Genomic DNA, 16,435 nt, shown 5'->3' with positions numbered 1-16,435 from the left:
GACACTGTCTGAACTTAAAAAAAAAAACTGATGGGATCAAGTTACTTGATGAATTTGACTAGAGTCACTGTTTTTCCAGTCTTCTCTGCAAATATCTGTGTATCTTTGGTAAATCTGTCACCATGTCCCAGATTGATCTTTGTTGTTGTTGAGGATGTGAAAAGAAACCCTAGCTACAGTCAACATCAATTAAGTTTTAATTTTTGTGCACAAGTCTTCAATTTAGAATTCAAAGCATCCTTCTCAACAGTAAACGTATTGTGCTTGTGTTAAACTAATTACTCACAGAGATTACAACAACCATCTCTGCTGTTTTAACATGAAAATAAATAGAACCAAAAGCTGACACATTTCTCTTCACATTTCATTTCCACACAAATGACCAAGACAGGATTTTTTTTTTTTCCCCTTGTTTTTATATATATATATATATATATATATATATATATATATATATATATATATATATATATATATATATATATATATATCCCAAGCGATATGAAAGACTCCCATTTCGTTCTATTGTAACTCAAGCGACTGGTTTAAAATGTCCTAACAGGAAAAAAATGTAAATAAAAGTCTTTGTTTCTAACCCATGAGGACGGTAGTGAAGTGCTACTGATTTACTGCACACCCATGTCATAGCAGCATGTTTCAAAAGCCATGCACATTTCATCATCATCAACATTGCTCAGGCATCAGAATTGATCTTTGCTGATAAAACTGTTGGGGGTGGTGGGGGGAGCCAGACTTCTGTTAGATAGATTAAAAAGCTACAGTCAACTACAAGACAGAAATGATTTTATATCTCACATCCTTCAGTCTGGTCAGAAACGTGTAGAAAGGCACGGGACAATGACGCAACACCAAAATCATGTTTAAATACAGCATAAGCAGATTTGTTGATTATTATTGTTGGTTTGCCGTATGAAGGAGTTTTTGTACGGGGAGAAAATGAACACCTTAACCTCCTTCGGTAATCTCTCAAGTTGTGGCAGTGATGCTCGAATCCTGTTCCTAGTGAGAAAAACATTCCACCTGTTTTTCCCTCACATTTTCAGAGAAATGTGCAGGTCATTAATGTATTCTATAAAATAGTTTAATATAGTCATTGTATTCTGGCAGGTATCAGTGCAACAAAAGCAGTTATAGAAAAGGAAAACAATTCATACACTTCCAACACGGCATTCACTCACAGGAATAAAGGCCTTCATTTTCCATTTTACGTTTTAAATTTACTTTCAAAAACAATCACACACAATCTTGCAGCTTTCCTTTCTCTCAGACACACACACACACACACACACACACACACTCTGTTCACTCCATTCACACTGAAACCAAAGTGCATTTCTATTCCAATGACAAACCCTCAAACATTAAAGTCTACATGACTTGGACTTGGTTTTTAAGTTTGGTCTGCACTTTACTTTGCATTATAAAACTTGTACAGAATCAACCCCGGGCTAGGAAAAAACCTGGCCGAACCTAAAGTCTGTTTGAGAATCACTTAATTGGAAAAAGTGCTTTTAGAAGGTGTCAAAAAAATTCTGTAGGGATTGCAAGCCTACAAAGTTTATATTTAGCATTTTCTTTCATCTCTGCTAAATTGTGCAAGGGGTGAAAGATTTCAGCAACAAAAGTCAGATTTGTCTACAATAATGTGTGCAGCAGAGCTAAAATTCAGAATTTTAGAGCAAGGCACATCTGTGGATGAAAAAGTGTTGGCTCTTCATCTACTTTAATAATTTAATATAGATTTCTTGTTAAAAGTGGACAGAAAGCAACTACTACTCTAATTCTTTAAACATATACACGAGCTTTCCACTAATGCCAACTGTGTCGGTGTCGTTAGGAACATCAGTTTCACATCATCACAGATGCCTTTCGCTTTTGTGCAGACCAAACTCAACCAGTTCCCATTCTCAGTGTAAAATAAAAAAATTTAAAAAAAACTAAGGGCAGCAGGCTGTCCTTTTATTCTCAGTCAAAGATGTGCTCTCCACGGACAATGTGCGAAGAAAATTCATAGCGATCCTGGCTGCGATGGCCACAGATGTTGCACTCAAAAGGCTGCCGAAAACCATGGCAACCCATGTGGATTGTAAACATAACATGGTCCAGGAAAAGCACGCGGCAGTGCTCGCAGCGGAAAGAGCGTACAGCTCGCCCCTCCCCGTCTACAACCCGAAAAGTCTCCTTGGAGGTAGAAGAGGGTGCCGTAGGTGAGCTCGGTGTTGGAGCATGTGTGGGAGGAGGGAGAGCAGAATGGCCTCCATCCTCTCTTTTCATCTCCCGGTCTTTGGCATGACTGGGGCTGTGTCTGCCCCGACTCCTGTGGTGTGCGATGGGTGGAGGTGCTGGGTTATGGTTGTTAGAGTGGAGGAGGTGATGGCCGTTGTTACTGTACAAAGTCGGAGTCGGAGCACAGCTGTTGTAAGGCTCATCTGCCATGCTTTCTGTGTCCGTAGAATCCTGGCAGCCATTGCTAGGAGAAGGGGCGTGATTTCGACCCGGAGGCAGGTCTTCGTGACCCTCTGCTGCCTCCCTGCTCCCAACACCCACAGCTCCCAGGCCAGCTCCTGCCCCTGTGCAATCTAACCTTGGCCCAAGGGGAACAGGAGCATGACTGAAGCTGTGAATCGGCCTGAGTTCTGATAAACTTGAAGAGTGACTGGTGGGAAGGTGCAAGGATCTGAGTGTGTCTGATACCCCTCCTCTTCCAGTACCTGCAACACCTACATATTCTCCTCCCAGACCAGTAAAGTGTGGGGCATCAAGGTCCACTGGGTGCATGTCTCCATCTTTATCCAAACTAGCAGTGAGCTTGTAAGGTGTATCTGCAAGGTTGAGGCGTATGTGCTTCTGCCCTGCAACACAGAAAGATATGACTTTATAATACAGTACAATGACAGTCAGCATTTTGGATACATTCTCTATTTTACGATGATGCTGGTTATTTTCCTAATTTTACAAGATGCTCAAAACTTAGTTTTTTCTTTGTGTGTTTCTTTTTTCAGTTAGATTGCTATACTGAGAGCAGCTTTCAGACCTTTCCTAACCAAATAAATACTGTGTGCTAATTGGATATCTAAAATTATAGTGGCTGGTAATATAAGCACAACAAAAGATTTCTGTCTTACTTCATGCTGTATTCCAATTCAAGTAATGATTATTGCTTTCTGAGTTTCCTGAAACCGTCCACACTGAGACCAAATGCTCACCTACAAATTTTTGTGGCGTGGATCTCTTGCGTTTGGTGATGCTGTTGGCGAGCCGATCGATAAATGCCATCTTGTCTGAGGATGGCTGCAGTAGAGGATCTGGTATAAACTCTAGCTCTCTCATTTCCTCTCCTGTACAGAGTATAAACAAACTATTATTACTTTTATTTTAGGATTTTCTATTTGTGTTTGCCTAAATTCCGGTTTGGATAAAGTGGGTTCTAAGCGTTAACTTGCTAAGCTGGCAAACTACATGTCTACATTAGATGCTACTACACTCCCTTTAGGAGGCTGGTATTTCTTTAACACCATACTGTGCAAGTTATATCTATGAACACATACCTGAATTTGGTGCACTGGTTGGCTGCTGGAAATCCAGACTCTGTAAATAGCTATGACAGCGCTCACGGTGCTCCTCCAGAGTGCTTTGCTGCTTGTAACTACGGCCACAATAGCTGCACTTATACGGCTTCCCAACAGTTGGAGAAGACACTGGTAAAACAAGTGGAAATACAGCATTTTCACTGTTATTGTACACTACAATGGAAAAAACAAAACTGAAGCAAACAACACACAAACACCTACCGGGCTTGAATCTGTCCTACCTGCATGAGTGCGAAGATGGCCGGTAAGTGCATCCCGTCTTCGACAGGCATAGCTGCAGAAGGGACATTTAAAGGGCTTCTCCCCTGAGTGCAGCTTGATGTGGCGGAGTAGGTTTCCCTTTTGAGTGAAGGACGCGCCACACTGATTACACTGAAATGGTCGCTCACCTGTAGAAAACTTAAACTTGGTAACTCAACCTCTTAAGCATAATTTATATTTCAAAAAATTTGAGTTAGTTGCAACTATACCTCAAAGGGTTTTTTTTAAGTCAATATAGTACATCAATTGTATACAATGCTGATTTTCTATAAAATTCCAAGATGTCGTCCCCCCCCTCATCTGACCTAGTTTCATTAATAACAAGCAAAGATACCATCTCTATATTTATCCAAACTCAACTGACTGATCACCTGTGTGGCTGCGTTTGTGCACCATAAGCACATTAGGCCCAATGCAGATCATTCCACAGATGTCACACTTGAGCTTTCCATTTGGCAGTCTGGTGGCTCCACTTGGCATAGTTTCAGAATTGGTGAGCTCTCTATAGCTTGTGACAGCCTCAGAACCTTGCTCTGGACCTCCTTCCTCCACCCGCTCTCCTCGCTCATCTTCAGTACTCCGACCTGGGTCTTCATCACTATACAACTCCACTTTAATGGAGTTGGCTACAGAAGTACAAGCGCATTTGTGTTATACAGCAAAACAATAATTGGAAACACACCAGCAAGCCTACTTCAGACTGGCTAAAAATTAAAAAAAATAAAATAAAATAAAAAAAGATTTTGGAGTGGCCTAGTCAGTATCCGGACTTAAATCAGATTGAGATGCTTTGGCATGAGCTTAAACAGGTCATTTATGTTTGAAAACCCAACAGTGTTTTCAAAACATTTTGAAAACAATTCTCCAAAGATGTGTGAGCCAAAATTCCTCCACAGCAATGTGAAAGAATCACTGCTAGTTATCACAAATGCTTGATTGCAGTTATATATGTTATATAATGTATTTGCTTGGACTATATTTAAATTTTGTTCGGTGATCTTAAACATGTAAGTGGGAAATCATGGGATGTAGTTCACAATGCTGTAAAATACTTTCCCCAGCACTGTAGGGTGAATAGTGCTGCTCCAGTAAGTTAATTTAAAATTCATATTATTAATGTATAAACATAATCTGATTATGAGAAGAAGATTATAAAAATATTTATCTAGATTAGAAAATAAAAATTTGACAATCACACTGAGAGAATAAAAAGCTTCATATAGATGGAACTAATGAAGATGCTATAAGTTCTCACTGACCACTGAGGGAGCGACTGGGAGAGTTTTCCTTGCTGTTTGGGGTGCTCACTGTTGGACCTCCAAGAGCTCCAGAAAACTCTCTTTCCAATGAAGAGTCTCCACTACCTGCTGCCAAGAAAAGAACCAAAATAAGATATATCATTTAAAAAAAAAAAACATGCCTAATTTAGAAGGTAAGTATATATGGGTGACTAAATAAATCAGAGCTGCACCTGATATGTAAGACCGTCCATTGCAGTCATCAACATCCATACTAGTTCAGACTGAATACTGAAATGACAATTGTGACAAACATAAATTCTCTTTCACGCACACAAACCTAACCATTTGTCTACAATCGCTTAATTCTTTAAACATGAATTATTGCAGGTTGAGGTCGGAACGTGACATTTTCTGAAATCAAGTAATTGTGGTGTGGCTTAGATTGTAAACAGCACGTTAGACTACACCCCTTTCAATTAACAAAGGGATAAAAAACTAAATAAACGCTTACATTTAATTTTCTAACTAAGACGTAATATCGTTAATTTGTTGTTGCGGCGCAAGAACGGCCATTCATTTATAACAACAACAATTTAAAAAAATCAAATCAAATCCGTGTCTGTTGCTATGAATAAGATCAATCAAAAAAAATAATTAACTAGCAGCTAATCTCAGCATCATACCTAACCTTACCAACCCCAGATAAGACTCCCTAACAATTGAGGTGAGCGATGACAACGCTGCTAAAGTGACTTAAAGTTGCGCTAATCTAACATGAGAAAGATTAAATCGGAAATTGAGACAATAAACGACAAAAAACGGTGCAAACGTTTACATAACGGTGGCGTTGAGGTAACCTAAGTTTACGGCCTTGGCGGCTAACGTTAGCCTACTGCATGTGATGGAAATTACCGTTGGCCAAGTTAGCTAAACTTAACACTTTAACGTTACGGCGGTGTGCCATCACCGACAGCTTGCTAGAAAGCACGGAGCAAAGTTGGAATTAAGTAACATGCGCGGCGATGCGAGTAGATAGCGCTGACTTGTGACAATAATTAACTAGGGCTGACTTGGACACTCCTCGGCGTCGTGTTTAACGCTAGCATAACAAACCAACGCTAGCCTAACGAGCTAGCCACTACTGCCAGTGTTTCCTAAACGGTTGCTATGGCACCCACAGCCAGCCACAATGCTACAGCTTGCCCGCTAGCTGTTGGCCTGCTCCCCTAGCAGCTTTAAAGCTGACTTGTATAAAACAACACCACAGAAGCAGTAGTTTTAAAGCTGCCCAGTTGTCCAGTAACTACTAAATTACCTTTCCCTGTAAGGGCCGTTTCAGTGAGCTTATTCCGTATTTTCATCTGTTTGATTATGACAGCAGCATTTCCTGGCAGGGTTTACCTCCAGCTTCAAATAATTTCCGGGTTACATCTCCAACGCAGCAACAGCTACCCGTTTCCCAGAGCTCTGGTTAACTGCACAACCATCACCCGGCTCATAAAGCAACACAACCACTTTTAGTTACAAATAGCCCAAGATTTCTTTGTTAATGGTTTCTTCAAAAGTAACCTTGCAAACCTTAGCTGTGCTGCTATATTCTTTTAAGAGAGAAGATTGTTTCTCATGGCAACCCTTTAAAAACAAGTCATATTTGTTCAGTCATTTTCTAATTGTACTGTCATGAACTTTATCATTTACATGCTAACTGAGGAATATGGAGTCCAAGATGTGAGTCTTGGGGTTTTTTTTGGCATTTTTTCTGAGCACTGCATGGTTTGACCTTGGCGTGAATTTGCTAGCACATCCACTCCTGGGAAGATTATGGCATTGTGTTAACACACAACAGATGCTAAGATCCCAAGCCTGTGGGTTCTATGCAGTATGCTTTCTGTTCCTAGGACTGCATTCTTCTGGAGAGAGATTTCTTTACAGCTCCTGATCAATTCCCAGTATGTCTTGTCTTAAACGAAATAACTAAATGGTGAGGTATGCATCTTCACTGTTAGAGAATACGTTTTTTTTTAAACATGATTATGACTTCAGCTGAACATATAAACAAGTCACTCAAATAAATGTATTCCGCTGCGGCATTGTTTAACCCAGCCTAAATAAATAATTAAATACACGTTTCTTTTTATTTCAGTTTTAGTATATATGTTTGTGGCAGCTGGCACTAGCACTAATTTTTTTGCACATTTTCCCGGTGGTGCTCATACAGGTTTTAAAGACCTGGGCAAAGGTTTTAGTCACTGATCCAGCAATGAGTGATTCCTCTTCCCATCAGACTGTTTTTAAAAGTGTTTTGCATCAATATACAAATAATTGTACTCAGCAAGGAATCATAATACTTTTCCCACTACTGCTGTGGATCAGAGCTGGGTACTTTTCTCTTCCTGCCACATACTCTACTGTGTTTACAAAAGGTAAATTGTGTGGTTTTTTCCAGTGTATTAAAATGATATCCTTTAGCGGTTATCTTTGAGATTCATATTTTGAATAAATACATTATAAGCTGATGAAATGCATTTTAAAAAGATTTAAAAAACTAAAAATAACTGAAATTATTTTGTGAAAAAACCAAAAGGAAATAAAACATTTAGAGGAAATGTTGTTTTAGTATTTGTTGGTTTGGTAAAATTTGTTATTACAACATGTGTGGTGATATTAAGGCTTGTTTCTGCCACTGAAGAAAAATGACAACAAAAAGAAGCAAGTGAAAAATGTCAAGTTATTATCTCCAATTTTCACGTTAGATAGCCTGATCAACTTACAGGAAAAAAAATTAATTAGTGGTGGAAACAATCTTCCTTATGATGACACTTTGGTGGATGTGTTTATTGAGACCTTGGATTTCTACAAGACTGAACGTTATACTAGTTTTCCTAAATCGTGCGTCTCACATATGCCCTCCAAACAATAATTACAAAGACTGAAACTGACTAACTAAATAAATAAATAAATAAAAAATCTGAACATTTTCAAACAACAAAAACTCAAATGGTCAAACCTGCTATGAAACTAACTGAAACTAAACTGAATTAAGAATAATAATTTTAAAAAAAAGTAAAAAAAAAACACCTCCCTAAAAACTAATTAAATAGTCCAAACCTATAACTCCTCCTCTCTCATCCCAGCTTCTTGGTAACCATGTCAAATATAACAGTTAAAATAAGATATAAATCCACAATTTCTGTTCATCCATATATGTCCCTTATATTTTTTAAACCATTTATTCAACATCAACATATTTTAAAGAACAACAATTATATTCTGCAAATTGTTTCCCACAGTGTGTGTGCAATCAACTTCCTGAAACCTACTTGGCCTGGAAAAGGAAGAGACAAAAAAGTAAGCAACATGACAAAAAGGAGTTGACATGTGCTAATACCATGGCTAGACCAAAAGTCAGTCCTCTTTGGCATATTTTTTTATTTTTCCTTAATCTTTTCTGAGTGTCATTTTAACATGTTACCCAAATTCATTCTCGACTTTCACACTACATCACATTCTGCAGCTGACATCTTTTTCCAAGAAAACGCTAAAACTAGCACAGATATGCAACTCTGGTACTATACATATAAAACAAACATTACAAACATTTATTAAAAACATATGAAATATTATTAAACAGTCCTGAGTATGTATTTGCCAGAGATACAGTAATTTCTTTTAGACTTCAGCGGGTCCAAAATTACTTACAAATCTCTCTCCACACAATATCTTTAAAATTGCATAGCACACAACAAATAATATATATCATAAAACGTTTACCTTTGATTTATTGCTTATTATTATTTTTTAAGTAAATTGTCCCCCAATTGTAGAATGCCCCCTAAGTCTAAAAAAATCATGTCTGCACTGAAACTTGGAAAATCAACACTGCTTTATCTGACATTTCTCCGAGTACTGTGCATTGAAGGTCGGTCTGGAAAAGTCTAAAAAAAAGTAAGTATGGTGGTCACGCACACGCTGGGACGTACAAAGAGTGACCTCTGCTGTGCAAACGGCCCGTGCCGCTCTGACGTGTGGGCTGATTTTACGACGGTGTGCTTACACAATGACAGTTTCCGTCAGTTTGACTTGCAGATAGCAGCGACCGCGTTGAACCAGCTTTTTTTTTTCCTCCCCCCCTCCCCGTTTCCACTTTGGGTTGGAACGAGAGTTACATCCTTTCAGAATACCCACCAGAATCGATGATGTACTGGATGAAGGCAGGGGCTTAGTTTTATACGACTATAAGCTGTATTTACGGTAGCTAAACTCTGCAGTTCCAGTTTGAGGCCCAGCGGAGAACTCGAGCGGCGGCTCGAAAAAGTTTGTTGTTGTCACGTGACGCGAGACGAATGTGGCGATAAAAGTTTGCTTAGATAGTAAATATAGGTGGTGTACTACATTTTTCAAAGACCTACTCAACACCGTTTTTCACTACAATGCCTCAACCGAAATACAGAAAGATCGCCGTTATAGGTTACCGGTCTGTAGGTGAGTACAGGTTCGAGCTCTTGCACAGCTAGCTTGGGTAACAGGCTAACGTCCTGGCTTTGTTTTCCTTGTGAGCGTATCCGAAGTACAACAGTAACGCTAGCTTACCTTTGTTTCTCAGGGCTCTTTTTTTCTCTTCTACATTAACTACTAAAGCACCTTCAAGTCAACCAGTGTTGCTGTACAGTTGTATCCACACGTTTCTAGGTGAAAGGTGACCGGTGAAAATAAACTTAGCCGGGGATACCCTGGTGGAGTGCCAAGTAATGTGTGCTCCAAACTTCTAGCTTAGCAGGTCAATCATAACGTCCAGATTTTAAGAAACTCAATCTGCAACAAGAATAAACCTCTTATTGTATTATTTAAATTAGTTTAAATTATGAAACCTCATTGTGTGACCAATGAAGCGCCATAATTTGTTGTTCTGGCCTAGTGACTTTTTGTTTACACAAGTGTCGGCGTCTGTATTAAAAAGGAGAGTGTAAAGTATGTCCTTTTAAAATCTGTTGTTTTAAAAAAACAAAACAAAACTCTTGAAAGAGAGTTTCTTTCTAAAAGTCTACAAATAAATCAACTACAGTTTTGAATCAGCATCGGTATAGTAATAGGTGCATGTGTTTTACAGAGAAATATCAGTATTTGTCACAGAAACTAAAAATGAAACTAAAATAATAAAAACCAAACTGAAATGAACAAACCCACTAACTGAAAACTAAACCTAATTACCTAATTAGAAATTTTTTTTAAAAAGTAAAAATTCTGGTATTTAAAGAAATATACATGTAATTTAACTTACTTGTTAGTATCTTTAAGATTTAAGACTTTGTACAGTACTTCCTTTAAAACTGTGTTCTTTTGAAATAGCACTTAAAAACGTTTCTCTTTCTGTATGTCCATAATTAAATAATCTACAGTTCTGATTCAGAAACTGTACTATAATATGTGCAGGTGTTTTACAGAGAAATATCAGGGTTTTTTTGTCACTGTGAAAACTTTTATCACATCATTACTTAGATAAATTATAATTCTAAATTCATTTACATGCCTACATAAAATTTGTATATACTCATAAAACGTTTATAGCTGTAACAGAACATAACCCCATAGGAATGCTACATGTCAGCATTTTATGGTTGTATAGCAGATACGTCTACAGGGGTAGGCAACTCAAGGTCTCAAGTGCCGGTGTCCTGCAGGTTTTAGATGTGTTCTTGATCCAACACAGCTGATTCAAATGGCTAAATTACCTCCCCAACATGTGCTGAAGTTCTCCAGAGGCCTGGTAATAAACTAATCATTTGATTCAGGTACGTTGACAAAGGGTGATATCTAAAACCTGCAGGACACTGGCACTCGAGGCAATTGCCTATCAGAAGAACAGTCCTCCACTTTTTGCCAGCCATCCTTTGCTTTCATTACCTAACTTTTAAAACATGTTAGCTTATCTAGATACCACAGGGGGACTATAATTGGACATTAAAATAACTATGTGAAACATTTACTGTGGCAATACATCTGTGGCAATACATCTTAAATTCCTGACCAGGTTACAGAATTTGTAGGATTTGTAGTGCGTTAAAATTACTTATCTACAGTATAAAGGCTTAAACGATCAAGAAATCAACAACAAGCACAAGATGTTTAAATCATGTCTCAGAATAATTGTAACTAACTGCATAATGTTTGTTTATGTTTTTATTTTATTTTTTAACGCTCAGGAAAGTCATCCCTTACAATACAGTTTGTGGAAGGGCAGTTTGTCGATTCCTATGACCCCACCATTGAAAACAGTAAGTTTGCCATTAGTTTTTTCTTTTTTGGTACAGTGTTACAACAAAGACATTTTTTCCTGTTTGATTGCATATAGCGAATTGTAAAACTAGTTCACCTTTCTTTCCTTTAACAAAGCCTTTAACAAAATGGTCAGTGTGAATGGTCAAGACTTCAATCTTCAGCTAGTTGATACAGCTGGACAAGTAAGTAGTTTATGTTAATATGTAAACTAACGCCGAGCATTTGTTTTCAGTCGATAATTTGCCCATGTCATAACATGTGCTCAGATGTCTTATTTGCCCTTGTCTGTAGGATGAGTACTCAATTTTTCCACAATCCCACTCAATGGACATCCATGGCTATGTCCTTGTCTATTCAGTGACTTCCATGAAGAGGTGAGTTGATGATTGGGACTAATTTTGGATACACTAGCACAGGTTTCCAGACTCTTTGTACTACAACTACCATGCTTTATGTTTCTAGAAAATCATACCAACACTGTGATTTGACATATTTTCAGATATAGCCTCCGAGGGAAGCTGATAATACACTAATCAGAAAACACAAGTGTAGTCTTTTTTTTACCCTTATTTTTTGCAGTCATGTTATATTCTCTTTTTTCTTACTGTCATAAAGTGTTTTTCAATCAAATCCACTTTATTATAATTTTCCAGGCTGTAGTTTTTTTTTTGTTTTTTTTTTAGGTTTTTTTTGTACAAAATGTTTATCGTGATAAATTATAGATACATAAGATGTATGTTAAATCTACTGTCTGATCAGTGTCTCACATGCTGAAATATCTTTCTGTTCAGTTTTGAAGTTGTGCAGGTTCTACATGATAAACTGCTAGACATGGTTGGGAAGATTCAGTAAGTTTAGCTGGTTCTTTAAATTTCAATATTTTCTATGTTGTCTTTTTGTTCCCTTTTCTTTTCTTTTTTTTTTTTTTTCTCTTTAAGTTATGTTTAATACAATCAGGCTTTTGTCTTTTTAGGGTCCCAACTGTTCTTGTAGGGAACAAAAAAGATCTCCATATGGAAAGGTAATCCAGATTTCGGAAAGTGTAAAAATATATCTTAGTAGAATGGTAACTGTACCAATGGCACCTTTTTGTTTTTAATATTCTAATATTTATGTATTTATTTTTGTTCGTTTGTTTTTTTGCTTGTTTTTTTTTTTCCTTCCAGGGTTATCAAGCCAGAGGAGGGAAAAAAACTTGCTGATTCCTGGGGTGCTGCATTCATGGAGTCCTCAGCCAAGGAAAACGAGGTAGTGAGAAATATCTTATTGAATGCTAACTCTGAATGCTAGCGAGTCCACATTAATTTCTGAGAACATTAACACTCTAATGGCAAAATTCTTGCGATGCAGACTGCTGTGGAGGTTTTCAAGCGGATCATTTTGGAGATGGAGAAAGCTGATGGCAATGCTCCCCCAGAGGAGAAGAAGTGCATTGTGATGTGAAAGTGTATCCAACACATCAGTAAGCTAACTTACTGAAGACAGGAGGCACAACTTCACCAGCTTGCCAATCGTGACCTCACCGACACCAAGACACAGCGGTGGAACTTTTCTGCTTCATTGTGATGTTAGATTAATTTACATAGCAAAGCAACTGCTCAGACAGTTGATAAACTGAGACAGAAGTTTCTAAAACAAGGATTAAACTCTGTTTTAAACAAAGCAGCATCTTCGATGAACACCACCTTCCAATATTGAAATGTAAGCTACGTCTGGGCATAATCTTGATTTATTTTTTTATTTTTTTATTTTTTTGAGTTGAACAAAATCCTCGGAAAAAAATTAGACATTCAGATTTGTTGCTTCATGTTGATTGCATCATTTCCCCCCCTAATCTTTGAGAAATCACTGGCATATGCCTTATTACTCTCCAGTGATGGCTGGTTAATGGTCTTTCCGAGGACTGGTGTATTACTTCAGCTGGTCTTTTTTGGCATCGATGCAGAGTCGCAGTTCACATTGCTTTAAATGTGGTGTTAAAGTGTCATTGTTTCTTACAAATGGTGGGTTTCCTTGGATAGCCTATACTGACATTGTACATTAGATATCCCACTGTGGTTTCACGGTCCTCACTGTAATAACTTTGTCTCCTCATCTTCAGGTACCTTTCACTAATGAACTGTGGGGCTGTGTCTTTATGACAAGAGAAGTCTGTTATATATTCAAATATTTGACAACTCACATCTTAGGTTCTGATAAACAGACTGTCATTGTTTCTACATTTTAATTTCTGATTAACTGTAATAAAGATGTTATGGACAGCACTCAGAGAGATTTAGGATAGATTTGAGTAGATCTTTGCTATTTACCACTTATGGCCTTTTTAAAAAAAAATAAAAATAAAAATTTAATCTTAGAAATTGGTTTTTGGTATCATTGGTTATCTCTTGAGTGATGCAGTTTTGCTCTCTTAAATATCCTAAGTAGAGTTTATGCATATATGTGCATTGTTAATTATGAACATTGAGGGTTTTTTTTTAAATACTTTTTAACATTGTGTAAGGTTAAGTGGCAAAATGCCTGAGTTAGCTTAGAATTTATTATTATCTTTTTTGATCTGGTGGTTTTGATTTGATGGTTCCTGTGGGTTCGATAAAGCCAAGTCAGTATGGTATGCAGTCCACTGAATTCAAACTGTGGACTTGCATGGTTGCAGTCAGATACTTGAGGTCCTTAATGATGATGTGTTTTTTGTTTTTCCTCATAGAATCTGTAGCCTTATGAATATGTGACAAACTGTGGAGCTTCTCCCCATAATCCCGATGTTGTACCTTTAGTGGTTAATTGTAACTTTTTATCAAGTGCTGTGCTGAATGAATAGCTGCAAATTGATGACGATGGTTGAACAGAAGCTGGTGATGCTGTGTCTTGTGCCTTACTGTTGTTCAAACTCCCTCATCTGCTTCCTTTCATGACTCAAGGTGCTCTTAAAAGTATTTTTCCCCCCTTCTGTTAACTTGACACCTTGGGTGTAGGTGTCGTACACCTGAACACCAATATTTTCCTATGGGTCAATGTTGATTCAGAAATCTTGCTGTAAACAGTTTTGTATATAAATAAATCTGTTACTCATCTGATGTGCCTGATGACTTTGCCCCCCCCCTCCCCCCGTTCCTTTTTGGAACTTAGCTTGTGAAATTAGTTTTATTAAATCTGCTTTTTGTACAAGAATTTTATTTTATTTTTTAATTTTAAGTTTTATTGCCCTTTACTACAAGATTTGAGTACTCTACCCATTCAAATTTGATGTTACTCAATAGAGAAACTATAACTGCTGACATCAGTCCATCTAGTATTATTTAACAGGCCAATGACGGTCAATAGGACAATTATATGCAGATACCAATATATTAGAGCATCCTTATATTGTGAATATTGATTATATTGGTGATATATGTGATGAAAAATTTTTGCTGTTAGCAGATGATTCAAATTGGGGTTTTTTTTGTTGTTCTATAGTGATTCCCAAAGCTACTTAAACTAAATGCATAAAAAGGGGTTCTTTTTCAGTTTTGAAATCATGTTAAATATTCATATTGACATACTTTCTTTACAAAAAAAAAATCACAAATAATAATAAAGCTATGGGATTTAAGTTGCGTGTAGTTCTTTGTTTATGTGATACAGATGATCCAGATACAGTGCAGAAGTCTCACCAGATAAAAGTTCAGCTATTAATGAGGAAGAAATAAATCACTTTGGAAAATACAAAGAGAAGGAGTAAGGAAATATATTGAGTTCGGTGTAGTAAAGGTTTTTTTTTCTTTTGTTTTTTTTAGAAATTTAGAGGTGTGATTTGGGTTTTCAGTGTCCTGTAAAATAGCCATATTTATATTATTTGAAAATAAATGGTACTGGTAGTTAGTACTGGCATTATATTTGAGTCAAACCAAAATTGTATTTTTCCAAAAACTGCAATTAAGTCACAATGTTTTTGCCTTATAAAAGAGATACTGGTGGTATTTCTGATAATATTCATAAAGGGAGATGCTTCTACTGCTCTGCAAAACAGTTATCAGGTGTAAAATTGTGCATATATATATATATATATATATATATATATATACACACACAACTGGGTCACTGCAGCAGATTTCAATGCAAGACACCCTACGAGACCACCCATCTCCCATGCTACAGTCAGCAAACTGCTTGCTAAGTTTCGTGAAACTGGTTCCGTGTTTGATTTGCCAAAATGTGGACACAAGAAAACTGTCACTAATGAAGAAACATCAGTGGCTGTCCTAGCTTCATTCAGCAAGAGCCCACAGCGTAGCACTTGTCGCATGTCGCTGGAGAGTGGCATTAGTCGAACATCCTTCGGTGGATATTAGCTACTCACAAATGGCACCCTTACAAACTCCAGCTACTGCAGCATCTCAACGAGGATGACCCAGATCGGCACACAGAATTTGCAGAATGGGCAAAACAAAAAATTGGAACAGGACCCTCAGTTCATGCAGAAGATTTTGTTCAGTGATGAGGCAAACTTTTATGTGAACGGTGAAGTTAACAAACAAAACCACCGCTATTGGTCTGACACTAACCCACATTGGATGGATCCCTCCAAGACTGTTGGAACAACAAAAGTGATGGTTTGGTATATGGGGTACAACAATAGTGGGTCCATTCTTCATCAATGGAAACCTCAAGGCCACTGGATATTTGAAATTGCTACATGATGATGTGTTTCCCTCTTTATGCACTGAAGCTGGCACGTTCCCTGAGTTTTTCCAGAAGATGGCGCACCACCACATTATGGGTACCAGGTCCGAGCATTCCTAGATGAACAGTTTCCTGGAAAGTGGATTGGTCGTCGTGGGCCAGTTGAATGGCCCCCAAGGTCTCCCGATCTGACCCCCTTAGACTTTTATCTTTGGGGTCATCTGAAGGCAATTGTCTATAGTGTGAAGATACGAGATGTACAGCACCTGAAACTACGGATACTGGATGAAACCAAGCACACCATTGTTTTTCTTGTGACATTACCAATAAGTCTGATGTGTCACATGGCCCTCTTCCTATTGAAAAAAAAACAAAAGTTGT

General features: G+C 37.6%; 2 protein-coding genes across 11 annotated transcripts; one reads left to right on the top strand and one right to left on the bottom strand.

The window, feature by feature from the left end:
• Positions 1-1,086: 1,086 nt before the first annotated feature.
• Positions 1,087-9,843, bottom strand: LOC147330576 (zinc finger protein Eos-like). 10 transcript variants are annotated; one of them, XM_086292263.1, is made up of 8 exons: positions 9,704-9,843; positions 5,344-5,401; positions 5,132-5,239; positions 4,244-4,498; positions 3,833-4,000; positions 3,570-3,719; positions 3,228-3,359; positions 1,087-2,873 (listed from the first exon to the last, which is right to left on the bottom strand). In XM_086292263.1, the coding sequence occupies exons 2-8, from the start codon at positions 5,381-5,383 to the stop codon at positions 1,987-1,989; spliced, it is 1,740 nt and encodes a 579-aa protein (XP_086148389.1). In that variant the 5' UTR covers positions 5,384-5,401; positions 9,704-9,843; the 3' UTR covers positions 1,087-1,986. The 10 variants fall into 10 exon arrangements, with proteins under 10 accessions (XP_086148389.1, XP_086148395.1, XP_086148390.1 ...); XM_086292269.1 differs by having other exon boundaries at positions 5,132-5,236; XM_086292264.1 differs by lacking the exon at positions 9,704-9,843 and adding an exon at positions 6,429-6,740 and having other exon boundaries at positions 5,132-5,236.
• Positions 9,155-13,740, top strand: rhebl1 (Ras homolog, mTORC1 binding like 1). The gene is made up of 8 exons (XM_086292270.1): positions 9,155-9,595; positions 11,314-11,385; positions 11,504-11,571; positions 11,681-11,763; positions 12,181-12,237; positions 12,363-12,410; positions 12,556-12,637; positions 12,740-13,740. Exons 1-8 carry the CDS (start codon positions 9,544-9,546, stop codon positions 12,830-12,832), a joined length of 555 nt encoding a protein of 184 aa, XP_086148396.1. The 5' UTR covers positions 9,155-9,543; the 3' UTR covers positions 12,833-13,740.
• The last annotated feature ends 2,695 nt before the right edge of the window (positions 13,741-16,435 follow it).

The sequence above is a fragment of the Aulonocara sp. 'chitande type north' Nkhata Bay genome, linkage group LG5, assembly GCF_057382095.1.
Source record: "Aulonocara sp. 'chitande type north' Nkhata Bay isolate Kocher_YH1m ecotype deep benthic linkage group LG5, A_spYH_male_GT1.1, whole genome shotgun sequence".
NCBI lineage: Eukaryota > Metazoa > Chordata > Actinopteri > Cichliformes > Cichlidae > Aulonocara > Aulonocara sp. 'chitande type north' Nkhata Bay.
The sequence above is the reverse complement of the archived record's forward strand: the minus strand, read 5'-3'. Positions and strand labels throughout refer to the sequence as shown.

Excerpts from the sequence above, each read along its gene's own strand:
- rhebl1 (XM_086292270.1), top strand. The coding sequence starts at position 9,544 with ATGCCTCAACCGAAATACAGAAAGATCGCCGTTATAGGTTACCGGTCT. Across the intron at positions 11,572-11,680 it reads TAGTTGATACAGCTGGACAA|GATGAGTACTCAATTTTTCC; the intron begins GTAAGTAGTTTA and ends CCTTGTCTGTAG. Across the intron at positions 12,638-12,739 it reads CCTCAGCCAAGGAAAACGAG|ACTGCTGTGGAGGTTTTCAA; the intron begins GTAGTGAGAAAT and ends CTTGCGATGCAG.
- LOC147330576 (XM_086292263.1), bottom strand. The coding sequence starts at position 5,383 with ATGGATGTTGATGACTGCAATGGACGGTCTTACATATCAG. Across the intron at positions 5,240-5,343 it reads TGGACGGTCTTACATATCAG|CAGGTAGTGGAGACTCTTCA; the intron begins GTGCAGCTCTGA and ends TTTTCTTGGCAG. Across the intron at positions 3,720-3,832 it reads CCATCTTCGCACTCATGCAG|TGTCTTCTCCAACTGTTGGG; the intron begins GTAGGACAGATT and ends TTGTTTTACCAG.